Below are 25,871 nucleotides of genomic sequence, written 5' to 3'. Positions count from 1 at the left end.
CATTTATTGCACTGGTCCCTCCAAAGATATCAGTTCATTCCTACACTTGACTCTCTAGTTACCAAGCCCATGTCTTACACCTGTAATTTAAAAACAAAATCCATTTAATTCTTTGGTTGCTCAAGTTTTGCAGGTCTTGCATTAAATCCTAAGTATTCCTCTTTTTTTTTTTTTTTTTTAAGGTCAAAAAATTAGGTTAGTGGGGCACCTGAGTGGCTCAGAGGGTTAAGCATTTGCCTTTGGCTCAGATCACAATCCCAGGGTCCTGGGATCATGCCCTGCATCAGGCTCTCTGCTCAATGGGGAGCCTGCTTCTCCTTCTCTGCCCCTCCCCCTGCTTGTGCTCTCTCATTCTCTCAAGTAAATAAATAAAATATTTTTTTAAAAAAAATTAGGTTGGTTCTAAATTATCTACAAATCTTGCTTCCTCAAAATCAAGCATGATTTTTCCATGCTGACATCTTTCTCCAGCCACACAAAAACTATCGATCCTATTCTTTTAAAGGATTCAAACAAGGCTTAGACACAAGAAAAAGGAGCACCTGGGTGGCTCAGTCAGTTAATAAGCATCCAACTCGTGATTTCAGCTCAGGTTATGATCTAAGGGTCCTGGGATCAAGCCCAGTGGTGGACTCCCCACTCAGCAGGAAGTCCGCTTCTCCCTCTTCCGAAGCCCCTCCCCCTGCTCATGCTCTCTCTCTTAAATAAACAGATAACTCTTAAAAAAAAAAAGGCACAAGAATAAAAGGTTCATCTCTAAGACTCAAATGAAAATGAGGTGAGTCAGGTCAAAAAAAAAAAGCTAGAACAAAAGTACATAGACTCAAGAGGCTACCTATAACTTTTGTGCTACCACACAAAAGACCAATGCAATCATGTGTTTTATACATATTAAATGTAATAAATGTTTCTAAAATAATCCATTTCTGGGGTTGCCATATTGTCCAGCAAAAAAAAAAAAGTAAGCAGAGCCACCTATTATAAAAATGTTTCATTAAAATTGCCTAGGAGGGAGCACCCTGGTGGCTCAGTGGCTAAGTGTCTGCCTTTGGCTCAGATTGTGATCCTGGGGTTCTGGGATCTAGTCCTACTTCAGGCTCCCCCACGGAGCCTGCTTCTCCCTCTGCCTCTCTCTCTGTCTCTCATGAATAAATAAAATATTTTTAAAATAAATAATAAAATCTTTGCCTACAAGAATGCAAAACTCTAGGGAATGATCACAGTTCTACCAGAAAATTGCATGAAAGACTTGAATAACTACATTCCTAGTACTATTCTCAGCATTACAATATATTAAGTCATTTATTTCACAGAGTTATGAGAAATAAGTATATTATGGTTTAGCATCATCTTATAAATAAGGAAAGATAAGATTACATAGCCTACAGTAAGGGACAGAGTGGCAATTTTTACGCAAGATATTAACTGTGATCACCTCTAAACGGTGGTACTTCAGGTAAAACCCAGGCATTCACTGTGGAGAAGTGTGTTTTTACTATGCTCCAATTTGAGGGTTTGATTTTTTTAAATTAAAAAAAAAAGGGGGGATAGCTAGGTATGTGAAGTTGGAGAAGTATTCCCAGATTTCATTTGCTTATTGGATAAAATTAAGAGTTGCATATTCTGCTGAGTTGGCAGAAAGAACTAGGCTGGATGCTTCTGAATAGAGAATTTAATTACTTATTTAGAAATACCATTTTTGTGTGATTTATAAACAAGCATATAAACCCTTGGTGATCTAAAATTCATATTTGGTTGCAAAACTGTTTATTTCTATCTCAAAATACAATAGCTATTTCTTCAGAAATTATACATCACCTTAAAACAATTCCTCTAAAAAGTCATAGGAAATGATGATACATGGTATATCTTTTCCTGGAATGAAGAATTGAACCCTATCTCTCTCCTCCTCCATGCACAAAGAATCAGTAGAAAGTAATACAGCACATGAGTACCTAATCTAAGATCTGTCATGAGGCTTCTATAAACTCACTATTCCATAAGGTAACCGGGAGACCTATTTCACAGTACATTTACAACACATGCAATATACTTGGACTCTGAACTCTGTAGCAGCTGATTAAGAAGACTACTCCTTTCTCGGCTATCTTGGCATAGCTTCATTAAGTTTAGCAAGCATCAGACTCCCAGAATGCCACATATAACTTTGCTTGTGAACTGGAGTAACAGTACTAAAATTTCCCAGGTGTAAGGATGCCCTACTATCTAAAAATCTGTTCTTGTAGAACAGATGACTTTCAGACTACCGTGGATACTATGGATGTAATATTAAGGTGAGAATGCAGAAGCTTTTTTAACTCTTACAATACACTGTGGACAAAATTAAGTGCATAATTTAGCTCCAGAGTTAAACATTCATCTCTACTCTGGTACTACTTTCTATAAAATTAATTTGACCACCATTTTATCTTTAAATCCACATACTCATTTTAGATGTTAAATTAATACACTGGAATGTCAGAGAACAATGCCAGTTTTTTATTCTTTTCAACTGAGCACTTCACATTTGAAAGTACATTTTATTCCATTCCAAAATCAAGCCGCAGATTTCATATCCTTATTAAAGAGACCTACTACCACTATTCCTTAAAGCCGGTTATTTCTGAACACACTTGTTTTTAAATAACATGGCAGAAATAACTTTTTATAAAATGCTTGTTGCCATGATGTTAGATCATAAATTCAAGAATTAGACCCTGACAACATGACACAGTAGCTCAGTCTGCTATATCTAGCCATTTGATTTTCAAATCAGTTTTAACAATTAATTCTTGAACCAACTATGAAACATTTGGCAACACATTCTAATTCTGGTCCCATTAACCCACATATTTTTTAGGTATCATCTGTCAAGAATCATTGCCTTTATTTCTGGCAGAGATTTACCAGCCCATTCATAGCCTTTCTTTTGCTTTCAAATTAATTTGTCTTATACATTAATAAATTAGAAAATATATCAGTATTAATCCTAATAGTTCATTTTATCAGAATCTCTATCCTATATAACTATTTTCCAAAGGCAAGATTCATATAAAATCCATTTTCCATATGTAAGAAAAGACCACTCTAGTTGTTAGGAAAAAAGCTTCTCTTACTCCTTTTCACTAACTAGAGGATCAAACAGAAGCTCTGCAATGTAAATTGTCCTTTCTTTAAGTAAAGACTCGTAACACTAGATAAATATAGAAATGCCCCAAATAACTTGGCCCAAATGCCCATAGTGATAGCTAGCTATACAGACCCAAGAAGAAGGAGCATCTCTGGGTAGAACTGCCATAATGGTCTTGAAGCACCTGAGATGTTAAAATACTAATCATCAACGTACATTATTTAATAGCTTGAGTGACTGTCTTCTTGCCTCAAGGTAAGGTATAAGGATAATTAAATAATGTATTTGCTTCAACATCTGTGTTCTCTATAGTTCTTGAGAAGAGGTATAATGCCTTTTTCTTTTCCACATTTCCAGACCCTAGCAGACTACTCAGCAAATAAATGGCTGACATTTAGTAAATATTTACTAAACAGAACTGAAGCACTTGCTTCTAACAATAACTGTAGTCTTATAATGAGTGGGTACATATTAAAACGAAATGGTGGAATTAATTACTGGGAGGCTGGCTATACCTGCCAGAGATGGGTATTACCAGCCCTAAGAGAGTGCCTCCAATGCTACTATAGTATCAGTATAACAGGGACACGTTTTTCAAAAGATGCCTCCTATTGCTTCCTCTTTAGTAACAAAACTAAATTTCCCAACCTCCTCTCCAGCTAGGTGTGATCATAAGATTAAATTCTTGCCAATGAGATGTAAATGGAAGTCCTGTATAGGACTTCCTTCCTTGAAGGAAGCTGAACTAGCTGGAAGTAACATCCCACCTCCTGTTCCACTTTCTTGTGTCTTCGAAACAACAACTGAGGACATGATGAGTAGAGAGATTCAGCAGCCATCTCACATGCTAAAGTGACCTTGATAATGGAAAGTAGGCACTAGGACACTGAGTCATAATAAGAGTAACACTGGACCACTTACCTCCACAATTTTTTATGCAAGAGAAATAACTTCTATCCAAGCTACTGTTTTTGAGTATTCTTTTATGGTCACTGAACCTAATAACATTATTTGATAGATAGCATTTGAAATTTCAAAATGTATGTCTGAAATGGCAACTAGGTCTGTGATTTCCAAGTTAGAAGATGAATCACTTTCTATTGTCCCCAAGACTTAAGACCACAAATGCATCAGATTCATTATTATTAAATATAATAATGTGGGAGAAATGGCTTTGAAATACAGAATCTTACTCCTATACAAATAACTTTACAAAAAGGAATCGTCACTGGAAATGGTGAGGGTTTCCAGGTTACAGCAGTAACAATAAGAACAATGGTGTTGATAGCTTTATAATTAATAGCAAAATAAAACAAAACAAAAACAAAAAAAAAAACCCTAATTAAACAGAAAGGCTAAGGCTGAAGCCACTGAATTTAGAATCCTAGATTTTAGCCCTACGTAATTTCAGGAACATCATTTCACATATTAGGAACTTGGTTCACCATTTAAAAGGAGGAGTGTGATTAAATTATTTCTAAGGAATTTCCAGCTCTAATTCTCTAACACCTTACATTAATAAATTAATACATTAAATTTATATACATTATGTATTATTATGTATTATTATGTATGTATTATGTATTTATATACAGAAATACATTAAATTAATATTAAAAAAAGAAAAACTGAAAATGTATTAAGTCCTAGAAAATTCCTCAAATAAAAAAGCAACTACATCTTCTCTAGATACTAAAGCAAGGTATCTTCCATTTATTAGTAAAATGTTTTGTCTCTACTGACTAGAATTCATCAGGGTATTTTTGTACCCATTCTTCTGGCTACCTATAACGTACACATTCCAAACCCAACTGTTTAACCCTTATTTATCTCTTTTCAATCTTAGCATATATGTCTCATCTTCAGTGAGACTGGTCCTGACCCCTAACATAGAACATAGATCCCACCTATTTTAGGTGACACACTTTTTTCTGTGACTTCACAGCACTTACCACAACTTCCCATTTATATAATTACTTGTATTCTTTTGTTCAATGTCTGTCTCTCCTTTTATAGTGAAACCTCCAGATGGGAAGCAACATATCTAGGTCTCCCCCAAACCCCCTCAACTGTTTTATGTCCAGTCCTGGTACAATGCCTAACAAGTAGATGAAATTCCTTTATGTATTTGTTATATGAAGGAACAAACAAACGAATAAATGAGGCAGGCATCAAGAATTGCAGATGATTGATCACATGAGGAAATGTTCACACACTTACCTCATTAAACACAGGATACATGACTGCATAGAGGGGCATAGAAACCATGGAAGTGGTCTCAGCTTCATTCTTCATCTCTTCCATTGTCATCCTCATTCAAAAGCCAACTACAGTAGAAAAAGCAGTGCTAAAATGCAGAGGAATCTTCATTCACTGCAGTATTTCTTCTCTTTTTTGTGATAAAAGAATACGGCACAAAATATATACTGATCTGATTAAAAGGGAAGAAAGAACAGAGATTTACTATATTAAGGGAAAACTACAAACACCGATAGCTTTATTTTCCTGTGTTCTTATCTTATGAAGAGCTGATTTGCAAATGTATCTTACTTGTGAAGGTACTCCTGATCAGTGAGCCATCTCTTTTCCTCCTCAGACTCAAGAATCTGCCTTTTCTTACACTAATTTTCCCTTGTTAGGTACTAATTCACAAAGATGTGATTCATGAACCCACTCATCTTCAACTAAGAGAGAGTGCTCCCTGAAGCACCATAGAATAATGACGCATCTAGTTCCCTCTAACACAATCAAAGAAGTTAATACAACAAAGTATCAACAAAATGTCTAATTATAGCATTTATATAGCATTTATACGTAACATAAAACTAGAACTATGAAATATATAAAGCATTAATATTTACAGAGAACTGCATTAAGAATTAAGAAAAAAAGAATTTAGGTGGTTAGATTAAAATCTTTTTGCTAATAGCTCACTGATTTGCCACCTAAAAATAACAACAGAAACATAGCCAAGCACCAAAGATTTAAAGAAAATTTTAAAACTGGGAAAATTCTATCAAATGTAGTCTATTTGGGGGAAAATGTTATTTAATTTTGCCAGTGGTATTTCTGAATCTTTGTCCAAATGTGGCACAAAAACTAAGTAGAGAGATCCATTGACACTGTTAGTTTAGAATTAAAATACTGAGAGTTCAAAAATATAAGAAATTTTGCCTTAAAGAGCTGAGGAAATATTCTGGGTTTTAAGAGAAAGTCACAATCTTTATTTGCTTTGGTAGGCTAAAAGATGAGCCTAATTCTAAAGTGAAAGAGTAGTATTAGTGACGTACCATATTTTAAACAATGTATATTGGTATATGTATTTAAAAACCATCAATTTTGAATAATTTCTACCATTTATAAAGCATTTTCAGATCATAAAACACTTTTAGTCCTCACAGTAACTTACATTAACTGCCATTCTAATCTTACGGAAAAGCAAATTCTGAGATGATGACTTGACTAAGAACACACATGCAGAGGATCAAGACTTCATCCTAATATTCTCAATCCAGAAATAATAATTCCACATAAAAAAAACTAAGTTTGAAGTAGAAACAAAGAACCTCAGCATATCTATACCCAAAAAAATACCCATTCACTGAATAAATGTGTGTTAAGCACCCACTCTGTGCAAGATGCAGTGGGGGGTGATTAAGATTTGGTCCTGATCATTAAAACTTATTTGGGCCAGATGTGGAAGACCTAAGCAGTTTAAAAGATATAATCAAAGGCCCAGAGTATGTACACCTTCAAAAAGCTCTAATAACCTATCCCATTTGAGAACTGCTTACTATCCTTCCATAATATCTACCAGTGAAGGGGAATTCGACACGTATGCAAACAGTTTAGTCCCATTTCTGGTAGTTCTAAATATGGATAGTTTTTCGTCTGGGGGCTGAAAGCTGCTCTCTGACCTCACAGAACCAAATAAAGAAATAAAAATAAATAGGCCAATTCCTAAGTTTTATTCCATAGGGTAACAGAAAACTATTACCTGATCAGATCACTTATTTAAGCCGATTACTTTGGTTAGACTGTTAAGGATAGAATGGAGGAACATAAACTGATGGCGATGGCAGGGGAAACTAAGAGACCTAGTACAGTTACATAAAAGACTAAGTGGGCCCAAGCAAGTAGCAAGAGGAAGAAGGTAATTATCAACTGCTATCCTGCTGTTTCTATTTAACTACTTAATTGGCCATTTGGTAATCTACTTTTCCCCCTTAGAAATAAATTGTGAATACCTTTTCATAGTAAACTTGGGAAAAAAAGAGGGGCTGAAATTCAGGGATAGTAGTCAAAATGATGGATATGGATGGTCAGCGTAGACAGTAATTGAAGGCATCAGTATCAGTGGGGGAAAAAAAAAAAGTGAGAAATAGCAGAACCAACACCAGAACTTGAAGAACTATCTCATCGGTTAACAGGGGGAAAAAAAATCATTTGTTCATGTAACAAATATTCTTCTTTACCTATACAGAACTAGGTCTAGGACTAGCAACAGAGCAGTGAACAAGAAAGTCTCTGACCTCATGGAGTTTATACTATGAAAGGAAAGCCAGAAAATGAACAACTGTCAGTCTCACAAGGCAGAAGTTAGGATGCTATACTACTATAGGAGAACCGGGGGAGACAACAAGCATCACAGAAACCAGGTGTTTCAAAGAGAAGGTGGTCAAAAGTTTTACTGCTCCCGAGCATGGACAATATTTTTTTAAAAAATTATTGGATTTCTTGATGAGGTCACGAATAATGCTTAAAGAGTAACATCATTGTATACTGGGGGGGGGGGGGGGGGGGGCGGGGAGAACTACCTGTAGGACCTGCAACACTGGGTGAGAGGTGATCTCAGTAAAAAGGAGGTCAAATACTAAAGTGGGCGCAATTGGACCATGTTTGTCTTATTCTGTTCAGCACATATGTATCCCTGCATATATAAAGGCAAACAGAAGTGAAGGGATCAGTAAAAGTGGCTAGAGCCCCTTTCAGAACTCCTGCTGGCACTAGCAATCTATCCCACTAAACTGTTCAAATACTTAATTTTTCCCTTTTGTAAATAGTGACATTGATTCCTTTTTTTTAATGGTGTTGAATCAATATTATCATCTCACATCAGCAAAGTTTCACTTAAGATATTTATGATTCAAATTTAAGGAAAACTAGACACATACATATGTACTACTTCTCTCTAAAACTAACTTACAGTACTATCAGCTACTATTATTAGTCATCAAGAAGTATTATAGTAATATCATGAGCTAAACAGGTGGCTGTCCTACACCACACTTATCTACCTTTTAATATTGTCCCTATGGAAGATGTTCCAAAGAACCAATTTACAACTGAACTTCTCAGAACACACATTCACAAATTGCAGCCACTCAGTTTCATTAGTGTTTACATGAGATTAAAAACCAACAATTTCAACAAGGCTTTTTTAAAATATTAAATTGTTCTGCCAATTTTAGTTCAAGTTAAAATAGGCTGTTATTCCTTCTATATGCTTCTTTGAAATGGTTCAATGGACAACCTGCAATTACTCCAAGCAACAAAGAGCCTGTTAACCTAAAGAGCAAGGGTCAACTGAGCTAAGCAAGGGCTAAGGCCCTGTCCCTCTGAGAAGGTTTCTTCCTTTCCCCATGGGTGTGGTCAGGCCCTGGGCAGCACATTACCCAAGTTTTAGCTCTCTGAGGCATGCTGGTTTCTGAGATGAGTGTTGAGCATGCATGCAGAGCCAACTGAAGATTAGTAACTCCCAAATCCCAAATCTAGAAAGGCCTTAAAAAGTCCCCTCATCTACCATGTAGTACAGTAGAAACCACAGTCCAAAAAATGACTTGCCATGGTTATAACTGCTAAGTAATAATAAATAACAATAAATTTAAAGTGGGTATGGTGGCAACACGGCAAGAACTACTTAGTTGCCCATTTCAAACATGTTGCACTGGGGGAAAGTTTTCGTTTCAAAGTAAGCTTTGTTTCCCAAGGAATTAGCATCACAAAATTTTTTTAAAAACCCCAACTACAGATGTCAATAACTTATGACAAAAGGTTATACTTTTAAGCAAATTTTTTTTTCAAAACACCCTCTGTGAAATGGGGATACCATACAGAGAGAATACAGGCAACCTATTCATTTATACTTTCCCCTTTATTTCCTTGAATGTTCAAAATAGCACTGCTAATTTCTGACACAAGATGCGTAAGTTTTACATATATTCCTGCACTTAAGACCTAAATTATCATTTATTTAGTGAGGGGAAAACAAAAAGAAGTTCGTGACCATCCCACAGCCAAACTCAGTCTTAGGAGTTTCTTTCTGTCCTGCCCTGCCCAAGAACCAACAGGAGTCTGTTCCTTTAAAGAAATTTACTCAGCTATATCTCAGGGCTCAGAATCAGCATTTCCTTAGAGAACCTCATTTTAATCCATCGGGGCAGGATATAATTCTAGAGCTCAATTTATTTACTCACAAATATAAGGAGTGGACAAACAAGTCTGGTACTGAAATATGAAGTTCATGGGGAGAAAAGAAGGCTCCTAAGTAAATTCTCTTAAAACGTTTGTAGGCAAGTGTATTTGTCTTGTTATTCTTCATAGTCAAATAAAGAATTAAGCCCTCTCACCTGATCTTAAATTCTTGTAATTCCTTTAATTTCCCTCCTTAAAGAGGGAAAGTTTTATTTATTAATTGATTTTGGTTGGATCTCCAATCTGTTCATGAACATTTAGCTAAAAGAGGTTTATTCATTCTAACAGTAAGCAGAATTCACATTTATGCCACCATTTACAAATATATTTCTCCCCCCCATAGAAACATTAGTCAGTGTAGAAGGCACGCAGCATTTAAATAATAATTGTTGAATGAACAAATTAACAAGATAAGAGATGGGCAATTTATAAGTTGAATCAGTCTTGCTAATACTTTTCAAATATCAAGCCTAGCAAAGCAAAACAAACATAGGTCACATTTACCAGATTTTACTACCTCTTGCTATCCCAAACTCTTCCTAGTATAGTAAGCTAAAAGAATATTAGCATCAGATGATTAACTAAAATCAGAATTCCAACAGAAATTTACATGAAAACCAAACAAAACTAAAGAAAAATAAAACAATCAGATTATACAATATAATGTCTTTTATTAGGACCGCGAGGATATCTTTTAGATCAGGGGACAAAACTGGAATGTAATTTAAAGGTTCACAAAATTTTCGAAGCGCAAGAATTTCCAACATTCTTCAGCAAGGTTAGCCTTGCTTTACACATAAGCAAGATCCAAAAAGTTATCTAGCTTTTAGCACAAAGCAAAACTTTCTCTATGGGAAATGGTGCAGGAGTGATGTAGCTTCCAAATGTTGAACAACCTAAGCCATCACAATCACTTCAGTGCCTATTAAAAACATTCCCAAGATGAGTCAATTAGAATCTCCAAGATAGGGTCCAGGAAGCTATATTTTTAGCAGACAACCCTGGTGATTCTAATGAATAGGACAAGCTGGAAACCACTGGTGTGGAGAGAACAGTGCCTAGAGAGTCCGAAAAACTAGTTGCGAAGGCCAGGCTCAGGGATATGGATAAAACTAATACCGGAGACATGAGTTCTTTTTGGTTCTTTGGGGAAGTTTCACTTAATGACTGGCCTTGTTTTCCCAACAGAAACAAAGAGGGAATAAAATTATATCATTTTAAAGGCTCTGGTATTCCAAATTTCAGTTAATAATAAAATTTTATTACTATGATCTACCACAGGTTCAAAAGTAATCTCATGGGAAATCAAAAAAATTTTTTTATCAGATCACAAAAACTATTTATGCATTCTAGTAATGAGGTCCTCCCCAATAGTTAGTTGATTCAAGGCTTCAAGTACCTGACAATTCTTTGTGTTCTCTCAAGCACCTGGGATTATCAATCATACCCATCAGACTCCTAGGAAAACTAAATTTATTCTAAGGCTATGTAGCTCAGTCTAGCCATTTAGCTCAGATGAAAAGAGGAGTCTGATAATCACAACCTACCTTTTAAGGGCCTTCTCACCTCAAAATGTAGCCACTTGCAAACAAGAGACAAAATGTTTAGAGAAGCAAACTCAGAAAAAGGGAGGCAGAGGCATAGGGTTCAGTAGGAGATCCTACTTAGACCAAAATAAGCTTAAAGTCTTCAAGATATACCTACATCCCTCTCTTTCCTCTGCAAGTTATATTTTCTATAATTCGAGGTCTTCCATACAGTTTTCTTTTTTAATAAGGTTATGCAGAACTCTATCTCCTTGAACATGCACCATGGCAGTTCATTTTTTTTACTGAATTGTCCATATAGGAACATCTAGAAACAGTCCCTTGATAACGATTAAGTATAACATATGACACTGCCACCATATTTGTTTATGTATGTCAAATTTTTTTTCTAGATGTTTTCAAAATATCAGTGGAGAATTTGTGCACAGCTATGGAAAAAAAGCCTAAGTATTAAGGTCTGAAAACTAGGGCTCAAATTTTGGTACTGTCACTATAAACCATCTTATCTCTGGGCAAGGCACTTCACCTCTGCATGCTTTAGTTTCTTTTTTAAAATGGACAAAAAGTAAGCTGCATACATGAAAGATACATGGTTAGAATAAAAGATGAGGTGATTTCTAAATCAAACCATAAAACCTTTATATTAAATACCTATAATCTACAATGCACTGTTTTTGCACTTTTAAATAACTATTTAAAGAAAGTATACATTCCACTACGAATTATCACATCATTGGAGGTCTAACCTCTCGATCAAATTTTTAAAGGCACCTCACGATTATAATACAATTTCCAGTATCTGATACCACTAACTTGTTGAAGGACTCCAGCTATGGTTTGTTAAAAAACAAGATCAAAAAGGAGTCTTCAATCTCTCTGTTAACAGGATTGATCAAACAAGCATTTGCTAAGCTATTAATTAAGAAGTAACAGAGGTTCTAACTAAAACATTATCAGAAAGGTAAGATGTCTTGGAAGACAGTTAACACTGGCAGATTAGAACACAATGATCATGAAGACAAAATGCAAAAGTGCTCTAAATTTAACTCCATTCTCTTTATCATTCTTTGTTAATTCCCACATCTATCACAGATAGATACTCCTTTACTAATAACCAGACTTGGTTCTAAACACACTTAGAAAAGTCACTTAAAACTTGTAATTTAGTTTTCTATGGAAGATTAAGATTCTAAAAAGCACTTCCAAATTCACAATGTTGCCTACAGAATAAGAGGAATAGGACTGCTTCCATTACACTTAGCTTACGTTAATAGTACTGTCATTAGAGAGAAAGTAATAAACATAGTGATTCTAGAACTACACTTCCCTAGATTCAATCCTGGATCCTCTATTTACTTGATCTGGGGCAAGTTATCTAGCTTCTCTGTGCTACTCTTCTCACCTATGAAATGTCAATAATAGTCTCTCTTAAATTGATTTGATGATTCAACAAGTTATTACAGATAAAGTGTTTAAAACAGTGTTTGGCACATAATAATTACTCAATATTAGCTATTAAAACTACATTTTAATCTAAGATGAAGTATCAGATCTCTTTCTGGAAATCAGGTCTCCTGCAAAATCATCCAGCCAGGTGAATTAAGGATGCCTGAAAGATAAGTGATTTTAAGCCTCTTTAAAACAGCAGAACTTGGGATCCCTGGGTGGGGCTCAGTGGTTTAGCACCTGCCTTTGGCCCAGGGTGTGATCGTGGAGTCCCAGGATTGACTCCCACTTCGGGCTCCCTGCATGGAGCCTGCTTCTCCCTCTGCCTGTGTCTCTGCCCACTGCCCCCCACCCTCTCCTCTCTCTCTCTGTCTCTCATGAATAAATAAATAAAATCTAAAAAAAAAAAAAAAAAAAAAAAAAAAAAGAACTGTTTTTCAAATACAATATTTTATCAAGAGAGATAAAACACACTAAACTGTTCATTTGTCCAATAAATGGATGAAGTAACTGGTTTACCAACCCCTCAACCCCTCCCTTTTATAGGGGTCCTTTAACAATGCTCTAGGACAATCAGGACACAAGCATTATAAACAAAGCATTACTAAGAACAAAGGGGAATGAGTGGTCCCAAAAGTAACGGTAAGCACTGGCAAGCCTTTCTGGACCCAGATTTTTCCATAACTCAGTTCTACATCTCATCTCTCACCAGTAAATTTACCCTTACTCTTGTCACATGCTTATGCATTTAAGAAATTTAAATGTAAGACTCTAAAATTTTAAAATGAAAATAGCCATTATATAGTATTTCATCCAGTCTCCAAATTTTACAACTTAGAAAAAAATGTCCACAGAAATTCACATTAAGAAACAAAACAGAACGGTGATAGACATTTTAAACAAATATGCTACTAAGCTACTATAGCCTACTGTACAGGACATGTAGGTCTGCCAAAGAAACTACTTCTAGACTAACCTGCCCTGTTCTATGTCATCCATGGGTCAACCTGCTTACAGCCAAGACCTCCAGATTCCACACAGTATTTGAAAACTGAAGCAAGCAGCAATGGGCCTCTGACTCAAGGTCACTCCAAGTGGTACTAAGTAGCACAAATTTATGGATCCTTAGTTTGGTGCTGCTGAGACCTCCAACTCATTCACCTTAAAAGTTAACTGCATCATGTCAGTGTGTGCACCTGCATATTTTGGAGAGCATCGTTTCTTGGGGGGTGGGAGGAGTATTGTTTCTTAATACAGAAATCTATAAAATGGACAAGAGTTAAATTTTTCTACACACAGATGGACAGTATAGAGCACTATTTTGAAATAAGGACCTGAGTTTCAATTTTTGCTCAGCTTGGTGTTATCATGTAAGTTATTGAGAAATGAATGAAAATAATAAAGTACTCAGCTTACATGGTTATTAAGAGTACTAAATGCATAGGAAGTACTTAATACAGTGGCTGACACACAATAAGCATTTAATTCATAGTTATTGACATTTTAGACAAAATTCTATGCACCTGACATGGCAATAGGATTGAAGTTAGGGTGAGGAAAACCAGACCACCTAGAGCACACAACTTAGCTCTGACTTGTGTGAGAGAGTGCCTCCTGAAATTTTGCACCCTAGGCACCTTGTTTACCTCACATCAGTTCACACCTGCATAGCACACACAATGACAACCTCTTATTGGTATCACAGTGTCACAAAGGCCACTTTACATAGCATATTTAAAAAAAAAATTTCTTCCCCATTTGCCCAATGGAGGCATAAATAAATTACTTGGACCACCAGAAAAAAAAAGTTATAGAACATCCAAAGCAAGTTACATGGTTTCAAAATACTTAAAAAGAATTTGGTCAACAAGTAAATTTTAAAATTATCTGTCAAGCCTATGTTAAAATTACTTTATATTCTCTCCATGTAAATAGATCAACTTTAATAGAGAAAACTGTAGTCCAGAAGCAGACTGCCTACCAGACTGAAATTAAGATGCAATCAAAGATTTTAAGATAATTCATAAAAGGGCAAAAACCTAGTATAATAAATAGCTGTCAACAAAACCAAAGGACTTTTTACCCATGAATTACCTGATAGGAAATGGAAACAATAATAAAAGTGGCAACTGGCTTCTAAGATATTTCTGTACAACTAATTCATTGTTAGTTAGGAAACTAGTACATCTCTTTAGTTGTGACAATCCTTAATTTTTCTTCCTATTCCAATGCCTAAATTTTTGTTAAATCCTAGCCTGAACAAAATTTAAATGAAAACATTTGTTGTAAGGTAGGAAACAAATTCATCCCCTTGAATATGTTCATCTTTTGTTATACAGTTCTTAATCTAGGAACTCATGAATCAAATAACGCTCAACCGAGTAGCCATTAAGTGTGAGGTACAGCTTTCTATTTTCCTCTTTATTGGTAGTTGTGATCTCTTTTGTTTTAATTTCTCCAATATAGGGAACCCTGGGTGGCGCAGCGGTTTAGCACCTGCCTTTGGCCCAGGGCGCGATCCTGGAGACCCGAGATTGAATCCCACGTCGGGCTCCCAGTGCATGGAGCCTGCTTCTCCCTCTGCCTATGTCTCTGCCTCTCTCTCTCTCTCTGTGTGTGACTATCATAAATAAATAAAATTAAAAAAAAAAAAAGATTGGATTTAAAAAAAAAATTCTCCAATATAATGCTAACGCTTTCTTTTAAAATCCCTTAGAAATTTAGCTAAACTTAAACCTTCATACTATCCCTGTTGTTCTTTATGCTTGAAGGTACGATTTAAGGAGACTGTACCACATGGGTTAGGCCCACCTACTCTGTATCACTTAAAATCTTAGATACCTACCATTTATCTTAATAACTCTTAATTGCCTAACGTCCTCTATGAAATGCAATGTGTTATTTTCTTCACCTTACCTTCCAAAATTTCTTTGCACCAAAACACTGACACAAGGTTCTCAAATGCTGATAAAATTGTTAGTTACAGATAACAAATTCACTGGGTCATTTGTTTAAAACTAGGTGCTAATAAGGACAAGGTTTTGCTTTGATGATAGCCATTAACTTCACTTTTAGCTCCTAAATGATCTCAAATACAAATGCTATTAGCACAGAAACCAAAGGATATCTGCTTGTATATACTGTTCCTCTTGTAGCTTTCCTTTCTAAATTGTAATTAATTTTTTAAGGGGGCACACCAAACTTAAGATAGCACCTCAGAAATCTGGAGTTTTGACAACATTGCCAGAATGCCGATTTTATTATGGATAAAGACATCCAAAAAAGGATAGATATTTCTGAAGAAGTGACCACAGCAAAATTCAAAGTTCTCTGGAATTAAATTAATCAAACCTTGCAACACTGTGAACTGGTATAAGGAGCATTTGCAGCCTAGAGGCCAGGTATGACTCATCTACCATTCCCAAATGGCTTTTGTCATAGTAACCTTATATAAGTCCAAGACGACAATATGGGTGTAAGTAACATCGTTGGGTTTTGTCATTCAGTAACTCCAACCCCACTGGAGTTCAGTTCATCCTGAAGACAGGATGGTTGAATAAGGCAGGAGGTGTGTTTCAGTACCAGGGACCAAACAGTAAGTTAGAAAAACTATACATTTTTTTTTCCTTCTATCAGCTCTGACCCAAAATTATCAAATAAACTGATGCAAGCAGAAGTACTTAATATGTAAGAAAATGGGTAAAAGAGGTCAAAAGATAAAAAGAAAGAAAACTTAGGAAAAAAAAAACATTAGAAAGGCTAGGTAACCCATGTAAGTCTTCCCATCCCCTTCTCTTTTGTCCCACTAAATGAAACCACATTAAAGAGAAGTTTTTATTCCTTTCTCCATTTCCTAATAGCTACTGCAGTTCTCTGCAGTCAAAGTCAGCAAGTCTTAGGTGGAGATGTGGTGATGAAAAGTCAGAAAGAGTCTGTGCCCTTCAGGGTGGTGCAGTCTTTCAGGGAAGAGGAACAATAAGGAAATAAATGTCAAGCTGCCACTTTGCATAACTCCATGAGCATACCTGCCTCATGTTATACATATACTTACTGTATACAAGCTCAACACACATGCTTACATTTTTTGAAGAAAAACAAAAAAGAAAGAACTACTGAAATCCTTAAATGATCATAATTCCAATTCATGAACATAAGCCCCAGAATGAAAGACAGGGCAGACCAGGGATCTGCTATTCCACCTGCCACTTAAGAGCCACAGTACCTCTATGAGCAGATCATTTCTGTGTTATACGTATTTCTTTTCCCACATGGTTCTGGATAACAAGTCATATATATCACCTACTACTCAAAGGAAAAGTAATTCTATTAAAAGGAAAACTGGCTGGGTGAAAGTCAGGTTAGTCTCCAATGTAGTAACTCCCTAAAAGATTTTTTCAAGTAAATTTGAATATAAGTAATTTTTGCCTACCATACCAACCTTACCATTTAATATAAAAGTTCTTTTTAACTGCAACTCTAAATTTAACTGCCCTCCAATAGAGCTCAATCATTACATCATTTTCATGGCAAAGATTTAAAATAGTCTCTTGAGTGAGGCAGCCTGGATTCAAATCCTAATTCCATGCAATTACTCCTTGTATAACCTCAGGCAAGTTGCTTAAACGCTCTGTACTTCACTTTCTCTAATTTAAATTAGGGATATTAGTGCCTCTACCTCATTGGACTGCTCCAAGGATTATATGACGTAATGTGGCATGCTTAGTGTGATGCCTGGCACTGAGTTACTGCTCAATAAGTGCTATCAGATTATATCCCAGTTCATTCCAAATTTTTAAGGTAACTTCACCCATAATATATACTCAGTAACTATTTGACAAAGAAATGAACCGAAGTATCATTATGTAATCTATACTTACTTCTGGTAAACTTATTTCCAAGGGAATGGCCTGAGTAAACAGTAGTGCCTATCATTTAATATACTGCACTGCTGTTACACAAGTAATTCATAAACTTGCTGCTAAAATCCTTTTTTTTTTCCTTTCTTTTAAATAGCAACAATTGATTCTAAGCAACTATAGAAGAGTAAGATTGAGACTGTATAGACTCAACTCACTTTTTGAGCAGTTAAAAAAAGTTACTCAAACCAAAAATATAAGGGCGATCTTGAAAAATAAGATTTGGGGCAGCCCAGGTGTCTCAGTGGTTTAGCGCCTCCTTCAGCCCAGGGCACAATCATGGAGACCCGGGAAAGAGTTCCACGTCAGACTCCCTGCATGGAGCCTGCTTCTCCCTCTGCCTGTGTCTCTGCCTCTCTCTCTCTGTCTCTCTCATGAATAAATAAATAAAATCTTAAAAAAAAAAAAAAAAAAAGAAAGAAAGAAAGAAAAATAAGATTGTATATTGCACTTACATTGGAGATGCAATTAATATTGTAGCTAAAATTTAAAAACTGAATTTTTCAAAAAAAATAAAAATATAAACAAAAACTGCATTTTTCCTCTTCCTACAGACAAAAATAGACCAAACTACATTGTTTACCTTTCTGCAAATAAATTATTTCTAACTGCTGCAATTAAGGTGTTTTCATTGGTTACACTGTGCATGTGTCCTAAAAAAATCAGTATCTAAGGCTCTAACTTTCTGTAACATTTCAAATGCAGAAACATACATATATGCATACAAATAAAATCATTTAACTTCAAAATCCCTTTTACGGTTTACTTACCATGAAATTAGCTTAAAATTTTTAGTAATATTACCTATCATAATGACCCTAATAATCCAAAAACATGTAAGCAGCTGTACTTCAGATTTTTCCTCCATATATTTGTTATACCAGGTAAATATGAATTTCTTGGATAAAAAAATCAGTAAGGAAATAACATAAAAACTGACTTTTATAAAAAATTCAGGTTAGGACTTATCAAAAACTTACACTTATTAATGAAAACTGGGAGCATTATCAAATTTTAAAGCCAAATACCAGCAATCATTTGTGGACAATCTCTCGTGGGAGAGGGAATTGGTAAATCCATGAAAGCATATAAGGTTACAGCAATTCAGAGCTGTTCAATTTATTCTATGCGATTATTATAGTACTGCAAAGGATTAGAGAATGTGTTTTCACGACCAAAACCTAACACAAAATCTATCCCTGAAATTTAGTTTGCATGTTTTTAAAATAATTTTCATTTTACTCTCCTAAGTATCTGGTTTAAAGCAAATAAAGTATTATCTTAAGACCCAGTGAAATATGAAAATTTTCTAGAAACCCAAAATATAAGCCCCTTTGAAATAAGCACTATTCAATTTTACAAAGTCACCTTGTTTAAAGCAGATGGTACTACAAGTAAAATTCAAAGGAGATATCATGGTTAAAAAACAAAATGAAACAACAAAGAAAAAAGAAAAAGCATGGATTCTGTTCAGGACAAAATGAGATCACACCAGTAAAGCACAGAACCCATTAAAAGTTAGTTTCCTCCACATTTGTATTTTGTTATAATGAATGCTGTTTGCAAAAAGCAGGACAGGGATAAGATCTCCAAAATGCCGTTGCACAGAAAGTTTGCTGTAACAGAAAATGACTCCTTTGTCATTTCCCTATAGAAAGCAATCTATCCTGATTTTAGAGGCCTCCAAAAAGACCAAACATCTTTCTACAAATTATATTATAAAATTTCTATCATAAGTCCTTTCATCTAAGGGTGTAAAGCAAGTCTGTTTTACTTGTTTCTGTATTCCTGTCCCTAACAGAGTGCTAGAGGCCTGTGCATGAATGTACTCATTCATTCAATCATTTACTCACTTATTCAGCAAGTATTTACTGAAAACTAACTCCAGGCCAGATGCTGCGTTAGTGAGGTAAGGCACATGACAAACCAGAGGGCCTTACCTAGGGAGCTTATAGTCTAGTGAGGGAGAGACATTTATCAAATAAGTGAAAAAACAATTAAGTTCCTGTTGTGATGATGCTACAAAGAAGTTACAAAGCATGGTGAAGATATACTGGGAACTTACTATAGTAAGTTCTAGTTTCAGGAAGGAGGAATCAAAGAAGGTCAGGAAAAGTTCCCCTGAGGAATGACATTTAAATGAGATCTGCAAATGAACTAGGAGTTGGTCAGATTTGGGAAGGGGAGAGGGTGCAGTCCGCAGGGAGATGGAACACAAAGAAAGGTTCCCAAATCAGGAAGGAACTTGCTATGTAGTAACTGAAAGGTGCAGTAAATAAGAAAGGCTGGGGATAAGGATGGAAAGCTGAAAATGAGGCAAAGGATAAACTGCGAGCATTAAAAAGAGTAAGAAGGTAAGAGAATTTGAATATTTAAGTCATTTTAAGTCCTTTTCTCGTGTGAAATAAGTAATTTTAGGAACTTGGTCTTTATTCTATAATAGTAAGATCTACAGTCACAAGGCCTGGATTATGCCTTAATCCCACCAGTCACTAGTTACATGACCTTACGTTTAACCAATCTGAACTTCATACACTGTAAACAGGTACTCAATTATTTTAGCTACTGGGAATGCAGTAATACAGAGTCCTGTTCTCATGAACTTCTACCCTTAAAGACAGATGCACATGGGAAACATCCTAAGGCCTGTAAGAGATCCAAAAGCTGACACAAGGCTCCTGCAAAACCAAAACTGAGAACAAATGTGGATACTGGTGAACTACAAACTAGTATAAAAATACAATTATACACATACTTCTGGGAACCCTAAATTCTTCAATGTGCTGAGATCTAAAGTGACCACAGGGTACCAGCATGTGACTGAAAGATGATAAATACAATAAAAACCTTACTCCATCATTAAATATAGATGAATTATCCAAACTAGGATGGACCTCAGAGATGAAGAGTAATGACAGAACTGAACCCAGAACAAAAAAACTAGCATTAAATTAATTTTACTGGAGGATCCCTGGATGGCTCAGCGGTTTAGCACCTGCCTATGGCTCAGGGTGTGATCCTGGAGACCCGGGATCGAGTCCCATGTCGGGCTCCCTGCATGGAGCCTGCTTCTCCCTCTGCCTGTGTCTCTGCCTCTCTCTCTCTGTGTGTGTCTCTCATGAATAAATAAATAAAATCTTCTTTAAAAAAATAAATTAATTTTACTTATTTCCAAATTTTCCTTTTAGTTCAAAAGCTCATTCCACAACTTCATAGCTGCATGCCAAAAGTTAGAGAACTCATTTCACACTTCCCTCAACAAAAAGGAAACACCCCCTGTGCTGTCTAGAAAACATGTTAACATTTTTGCTTTACCATCACTCACTCATGTTCAGTTTGAAGTCCATGTAAACTACCATTTCCGTCTATAACATAGCATGGAACCAGTTATCCCCACTGGTTCATTTGGTTAGTTGGTCTTCCTTCCTTGTGTACTGCATTACTCATGGTGCTACGTTACTCTTATTCTTCCCACTTCTTTCTGTAGGATCATATTCTACTTTTAAGGTCATACTAATTTCCAGACCATCTTAACTTCAGTCAAAGGGGAACAATATGCAACATCACGATCCTAGAAAGTGTTTTTGCATTCAAAAGTCATACACTGTAGAACCTACGTTTGCAGAGTACATTAAAAAAGCAGCATATTTCAGTGGTCAACTTACATGACAGTAAACCACGATTAACTACTAGCTATCAGTAGATACTGAATTACTGTATGTAAACAACACAAAGGAAATCCTCATGTCAACACACACACACCTAAGATTCTATGAAATATTCAAAAAAAAAAAAAGAAAGATAATATTCATAAGCTATGAATGGTCACACTAACAATTATAAAGGAGAAGACTGAGTTACAAGCATACTGCTCTCTGCTCAATAGAAAATATAAATGTGAGGCAGCCCAGGTGGCTCAGCGGTTTAGTGCCTGCCTTCAGCCCAGGGCAAGATGCTGGGGACCGGGGATCGAGTCCCACGTCCCACGTCCCACTCCCTCTGCCTGTGTCTCTGCCCCTCTCTCTCCTCTGTCTCTCATGAATAAATAAATAAAATCTTAAAAATAAAAAAAGTCTAAAAATAAAATGCAAATGTCCAATTTTTCCCATTCTTTAAATAGGATGAATTAAAAGTCATGGACTAAGCTAAGAAAAACTCACCAACACACTGGAGTCCAGAAAATGAGGGGGACAAGGAAACAGGAGTCAACAACAACAACAAAAAATGTGATGCTACTTCCAAGAAATGCAACGTACCCTCTTTTCTAGTAAAGGAGCACAGTCACCTCTCCTGATGCTTTGTGACTTGAACACAGCATAATAAATAAATAAATAATAAATAAATAAATAAGTCTTGTGAAAGAATTCCCACACTACCGCTGCCGGCTCTACTCAAGTGAGAGTGGCAACAGTCAGCCCTAAGGTAGGGAGGGAAAGCGGTGTATCTCTTAAATATAAGGATGGGATGTATTTTGACATTCTCCTAGGTCATTCTCTACCGTTTGAAATGTAGTCCATCGCTTAATACATCCGTAAGTCAGCTAAAACTCAGTCTTATTTTTCAAAAAAAAAAAAAAAGTGTGTGTCCTTCCTTCATGGAGGAATTTCTCCAACTCAAAAAAAAACAAAAAAACACACACACACACAAAAACTCTTCATCTCACAAAGGGCTCCTAAGAAAAGCATAAAATGCGTTACTCTGCAATCTCTCCCTACTCACTTAAAAAAAAAAAGGGGGGGGATCCCTGGGTGGCGCAGCGGTTTAGCGCCTGCCTTTGGCCCAGGGCGCGATCCTAGAGACCCGGGATCGAATCCCACATCGGGCTCCCGGTGCATGGAGCCTGCTTCTCCCTCTGCCTGTGTCTCTGCCTCTCTCTCTCTCTGTGACTATCATAAATAAATAAAAATTAAAAAAAAAAAAAAAAAAAAACACCCAACCTCCCTGCTCTTTCGGGTGAGTGGGCACCTCTGAGTCAGAAACTGGATTATATAGGGCAGCCCGGGTGGCTCAGCGGTTTGGCGCGGCCTTGAGCCCGGGGTGGGATCCTGGAGACCCTGGTTCGAGTCCCGCGTCGGGCTCCCTGCGTGGAGCCTGCTTCTCCCTCTGCCTGTGTCTCTGCCTCTCTCTTTCTCTGTGTGTGTCTCTCATGCATAAATAAATAAAAATCTTAAAAAAAAAAAAAAAAAGAAAAAAGAAAGAAACTGGATTATGAGCGGCTTGGACTCAGACCTGTCCCCAGGTGTGTGACCTTGGGCATGTCGCCTGTCCCCTCGGCTTCTGGTCGGCGCCTGAGAACAGTCTCTGAAAGCACAAGGGGTGCAAAGGTACCTTGGGAACTGCCCCCCCCCCCGGGGGTCGGGGGCAAGACCTGCCTCCTGAGAGGGGCCACGTCAGGGACCTGGACCTGAACCCGCAGAGCCCCGTCAGCCGACGGCGCACTCTTCCTCCCCAGAGGGCACAGCCGGGGTCACCCCGAGAGCCGACTCCCCAGCGCCCCTCCCTTCCCTCCTCCCCAGCCGACCCGCCAGCGCAGGGCCGGGAGCAGCAGCCACCTCGGCGCGCCCCAGGCCACACCTTCGGAGGACCCCACCCCAGGCACATCCGCCCGCTCCCTCCTCCCGGGGCACCCGAGGCCAGGCTCGCCCTTCCCCTCCCGCCCCCACCTGGAGGAGACTTCCTGGAGGCGTCCGGGCCCGAACCGGGCAGGCGGCGTCTCCGAGCCCGCTTTCCGCCGCTCGCGCCGGGGAACCTGGCTGACGCCCAGAGGGCCCCGCTCCCAGCCGCGTCCGCGCCGCCCGCCACAGCCCAGCCGACGGCCCCCGCGCGACCCCCGCGCGACCCCCGCCCTCTTCCGCGCCGCTCGGGGCTTCGCACCCCGGGACCGGGCGGCCACACCTTACCGGCAACTGAGGCACGGACTTCACTTCCCACCTTCGGAGCCCTCTTCAACTCCCGGATCAATTCACTCCGGCGACGCCGGAAGGACCCGAGAGGAACCAGGCGTTGTCCGGAATCCTGCCCGGCCGGAGTCGCGCAGGGGCCTTTCGGGACTTGTAGTCCCGCCAGCCGCCGCCGGCGGCCATTCCGACACGGGCCGGACTACGATTCCCGGCAGGCCGTGCGGTAGAGCCCAAGGCGATGGGTGGGGACAGCTCTAGCCAATAGCAGGAGAGTTCCCTGCCTTTGCGGGAGGAGGTGAGACGGAGAGAGAGGGTGTCGGAGAGGAGGAGGAAGGGCGGGGTCGGCGCTCACCTGCACCAATCGGGGTGCTGGCTTGGGCCTGCGGGCGACTCACCCATTGTGGGGGCGGGCTGGCAGGACCCAGGAAGGACGGGGGTGCGGGGGGGAGGTCCTGAGGCGGGTAACGTGGGGCGGCTGAGCCGCGGATGCTGCACGGAGCGGGGAGTCGCCGGGGTGGAGGGAGGGAGGGGGGGAGGGGGGATGCGTCCAGGCCGGAGCCGCGGCCTCCCCGATAGCGGACGAGCCCCGGGCACGCCAGGCGGCGTCGGGAAGGGATCGGGTGAGCCTGGGCTTCTCGAGGAGGCGCCCGCGGCGCGGCGGGGCGGGGCGGGGCAGGAAGCAGCTGCAGGTGTGAGCCCGGGGAGGGGGGGGGGGGGGTCCCCGGGGAAGGGAAGCGGCCGAACAGCTGCAGAAGTGCAGGGAGCGGGAAGGTTCGGGCGCAGCCGCTTCCCGCCGCCGCCAGCCGGGGCGGCCGCGGGAGCAGCAGGGGGAGGAGCGACAGCCGCCGAGTTCGCCAACCGGAGGAGGGGGAGGCGGAGCTTGGTCCCCGTGGCCGCCCGAGGCGCAGGCTGGACTCTAGTTTCCCGGGAGAGCCGAGAGCAGGAGCTCGAGCGGAGCGGAGCGCGGTCCCCCGAGCATCGGCTCCAGCATCCCGCCAGGGGTTGCAGGTGTGTGGGAGGTAAGCGTGGGCGCCCGGGAGAGAGCGACTTCCAGGGGAATCCCCAGGGCAGCTGGGGTCTCCGACTCGGGGTAGGGACCCGGTGCGGACCCTCTTAGACGAAATCGGATGTGCATTTTGGACTTTGGGGGGGGGGGGGGGACGGGAAGCAAAAGGTGGCTTGATTCTGGGTATAAAGGGCGTGGTTAGTGGTCTTTGGTGTGAGTTATAGCATTAAAGCTGTTCTGGGAGATGTTAAGATTGAGCGAAACCCTGCTAATTGAGGGTAAGGTGGAAGATATCTGGGTAGGTGCGCAGCTGGCAAAAAAAAAAAAGAAAAAAAAAGATTTTGTCATTGATACGGAATTACTTAAAAACTCTTGCACTAGGAAAATAACTTTGCATTTCTTCTTCAGTGTTTGCCCTGTGCGTTGCTTTATCAGGTTGTCCTGCGACCGACCTGTTTTCCAGGGTGGTTTACCGCAGGTTCCCAAAATTGAAAGGGATTTGTGTTAAGGGAGCAAATGCAGGCAGGAATGATCGAGATGACCAAACCTATCAGAAGTATAACTTTGCCCGCAATACCGTAAAACCGCTTTCATGGATGGATACTTGGCTTTCCTAACAGCGGCTCTAGGATGTTGGAACAAAGACCAGGACTCAGCCTACAGTGGGAACATATGGTGTACTTCATTGCCGCTCCTTATCCTCTCTTTCGGGGCTGGTAATTGTACATTTGGGGAAAAAAAAAAAAAAAAACTAAAGTACAGGAAAAAACTGTGTGAAGACCTTTCCTGTTTAGGGAGTGTGTGCTAAATGATCACCCCCAGTGTGTGTTGTGACGGGTTTAGGCGTAAAACACATGTAATAGTATCATAAAATAGTAGTTTATTCTTAGTGTTAAACCATGTGCAATTTCTTCGAATGTTATTAAATACCTGTGGATGAAAATACGGTTTTAATACTAGGTATAGGTGAAAGTCACACCTCCCTTTGTGTAACTATCACAAAACTGCAGCCTTTTTTTTTTTTTTTTTTTTTTAGAAAAGTGTGTAAATAGCTATTTTTCTTTTTGTTACAGAGGTCTTTCAGATTACATGGCTTTTAATCATAGTAGCATATTGCAGCACATTTTGCTCTGAAATGCTTTCATTGTGACAGTTGTGTACTCCTGGGTCTGGGTGAATAATCTGGGTGGGTTTTTTTTTTTTTTTTTCCTACCTAGGATCAATACAATGGAGAAATTACCTTTTATTTTCGTGTTTGCATGCTTTCCTCATTTACTTAGGATTTTCGGATTTTGTTTTTGTGACACACACAAAATTCCTTTTTGAAAAGAAATGGCCAGAAGGAATTCTCTTCACAGGTTAAAGTTCTATCCTACTGAGTGCTGCTTACTGATAAGCCTAAATGACTTATCAGTGTATTTACTCCTCCCCTCCAGCACCCCCTGCCACATT

General features: G+C 38.9%; 2 protein-coding genes across 8 annotated transcripts in view; one reads left to right on the top strand and one right to left on the bottom strand.

The window, feature by feature from the left end:
* PDCD10 (programmed cell death 10) overlaps window positions 1-23,541 on the bottom strand; it is a 41,086-nt gene extending 17,545 nt beyond the window's left edge. The window contains exons 1-2 of one of the 2 annotated variants that reach the window (XM_026007711.2): window positions 23,414-23,541; window positions 5,351-5,561 (exon numbers count right to left, since the gene is read on the bottom strand). In XM_026007711.2, coding sequence (XP_025863496.1) covers window positions 5,351-5,446 — 96 coding nt within the window. In that variant the 5' untranslated portion in view covers window positions 5,447-5,561; window positions 23,414-23,541. Of the gene's footprint in view, window positions 1-5,350; window positions 5,562-22,742; window positions 22,815-23,413 lie in introns of those variants that run through there. The other variant, XM_072752308.1, reaches the window with a different exon arrangement.
* A 379-nt stretch (window positions 23,542-23,920) lies between these two features.
* Window positions 23,921-25,871, top strand: part of SERPINI1 (serpin family I member 1) — a 74,608-nt gene continuing 72,657 nt past the window's right edge. For 2 of the 6 annotated variants that reach the window (XM_026007713.2, XM_026007714.2), the window contains exon 1: window positions 24,296-24,432. Coding sequence is in view for 1 of the 6 variants with exons in the window: in XM_072752307.1 (XP_072608408.1) it covers window positions 23,955-24,033 (79 nt within the window). In the remaining 5 variants the exon portion in view is untranslated. Of the gene's footprint in view, window positions 24,034-24,096; window positions 24,433-25,871 lie in introns of those variants that run through there. The other 4 variants (XM_072752307.1, XM_026007712.2, XM_072752305.1 and 1 more) reach the window with 4 other exon arrangements.

Source organism: Vulpes vulpes, chromosome 3 (genome assembly GCF_048418805.1).
Source record: "Vulpes vulpes isolate BD-2025 chromosome 3, VulVul3, whole genome shotgun sequence".
NCBI lineage: Eukaryota > Metazoa > Chordata > Mammalia > Carnivora > Canidae > Vulpes > Vulpes vulpes.
Note: the sequence above shows the minus strand (reverse complement) of the source record. Positions and strands in the feature narration are given on the sequence as shown.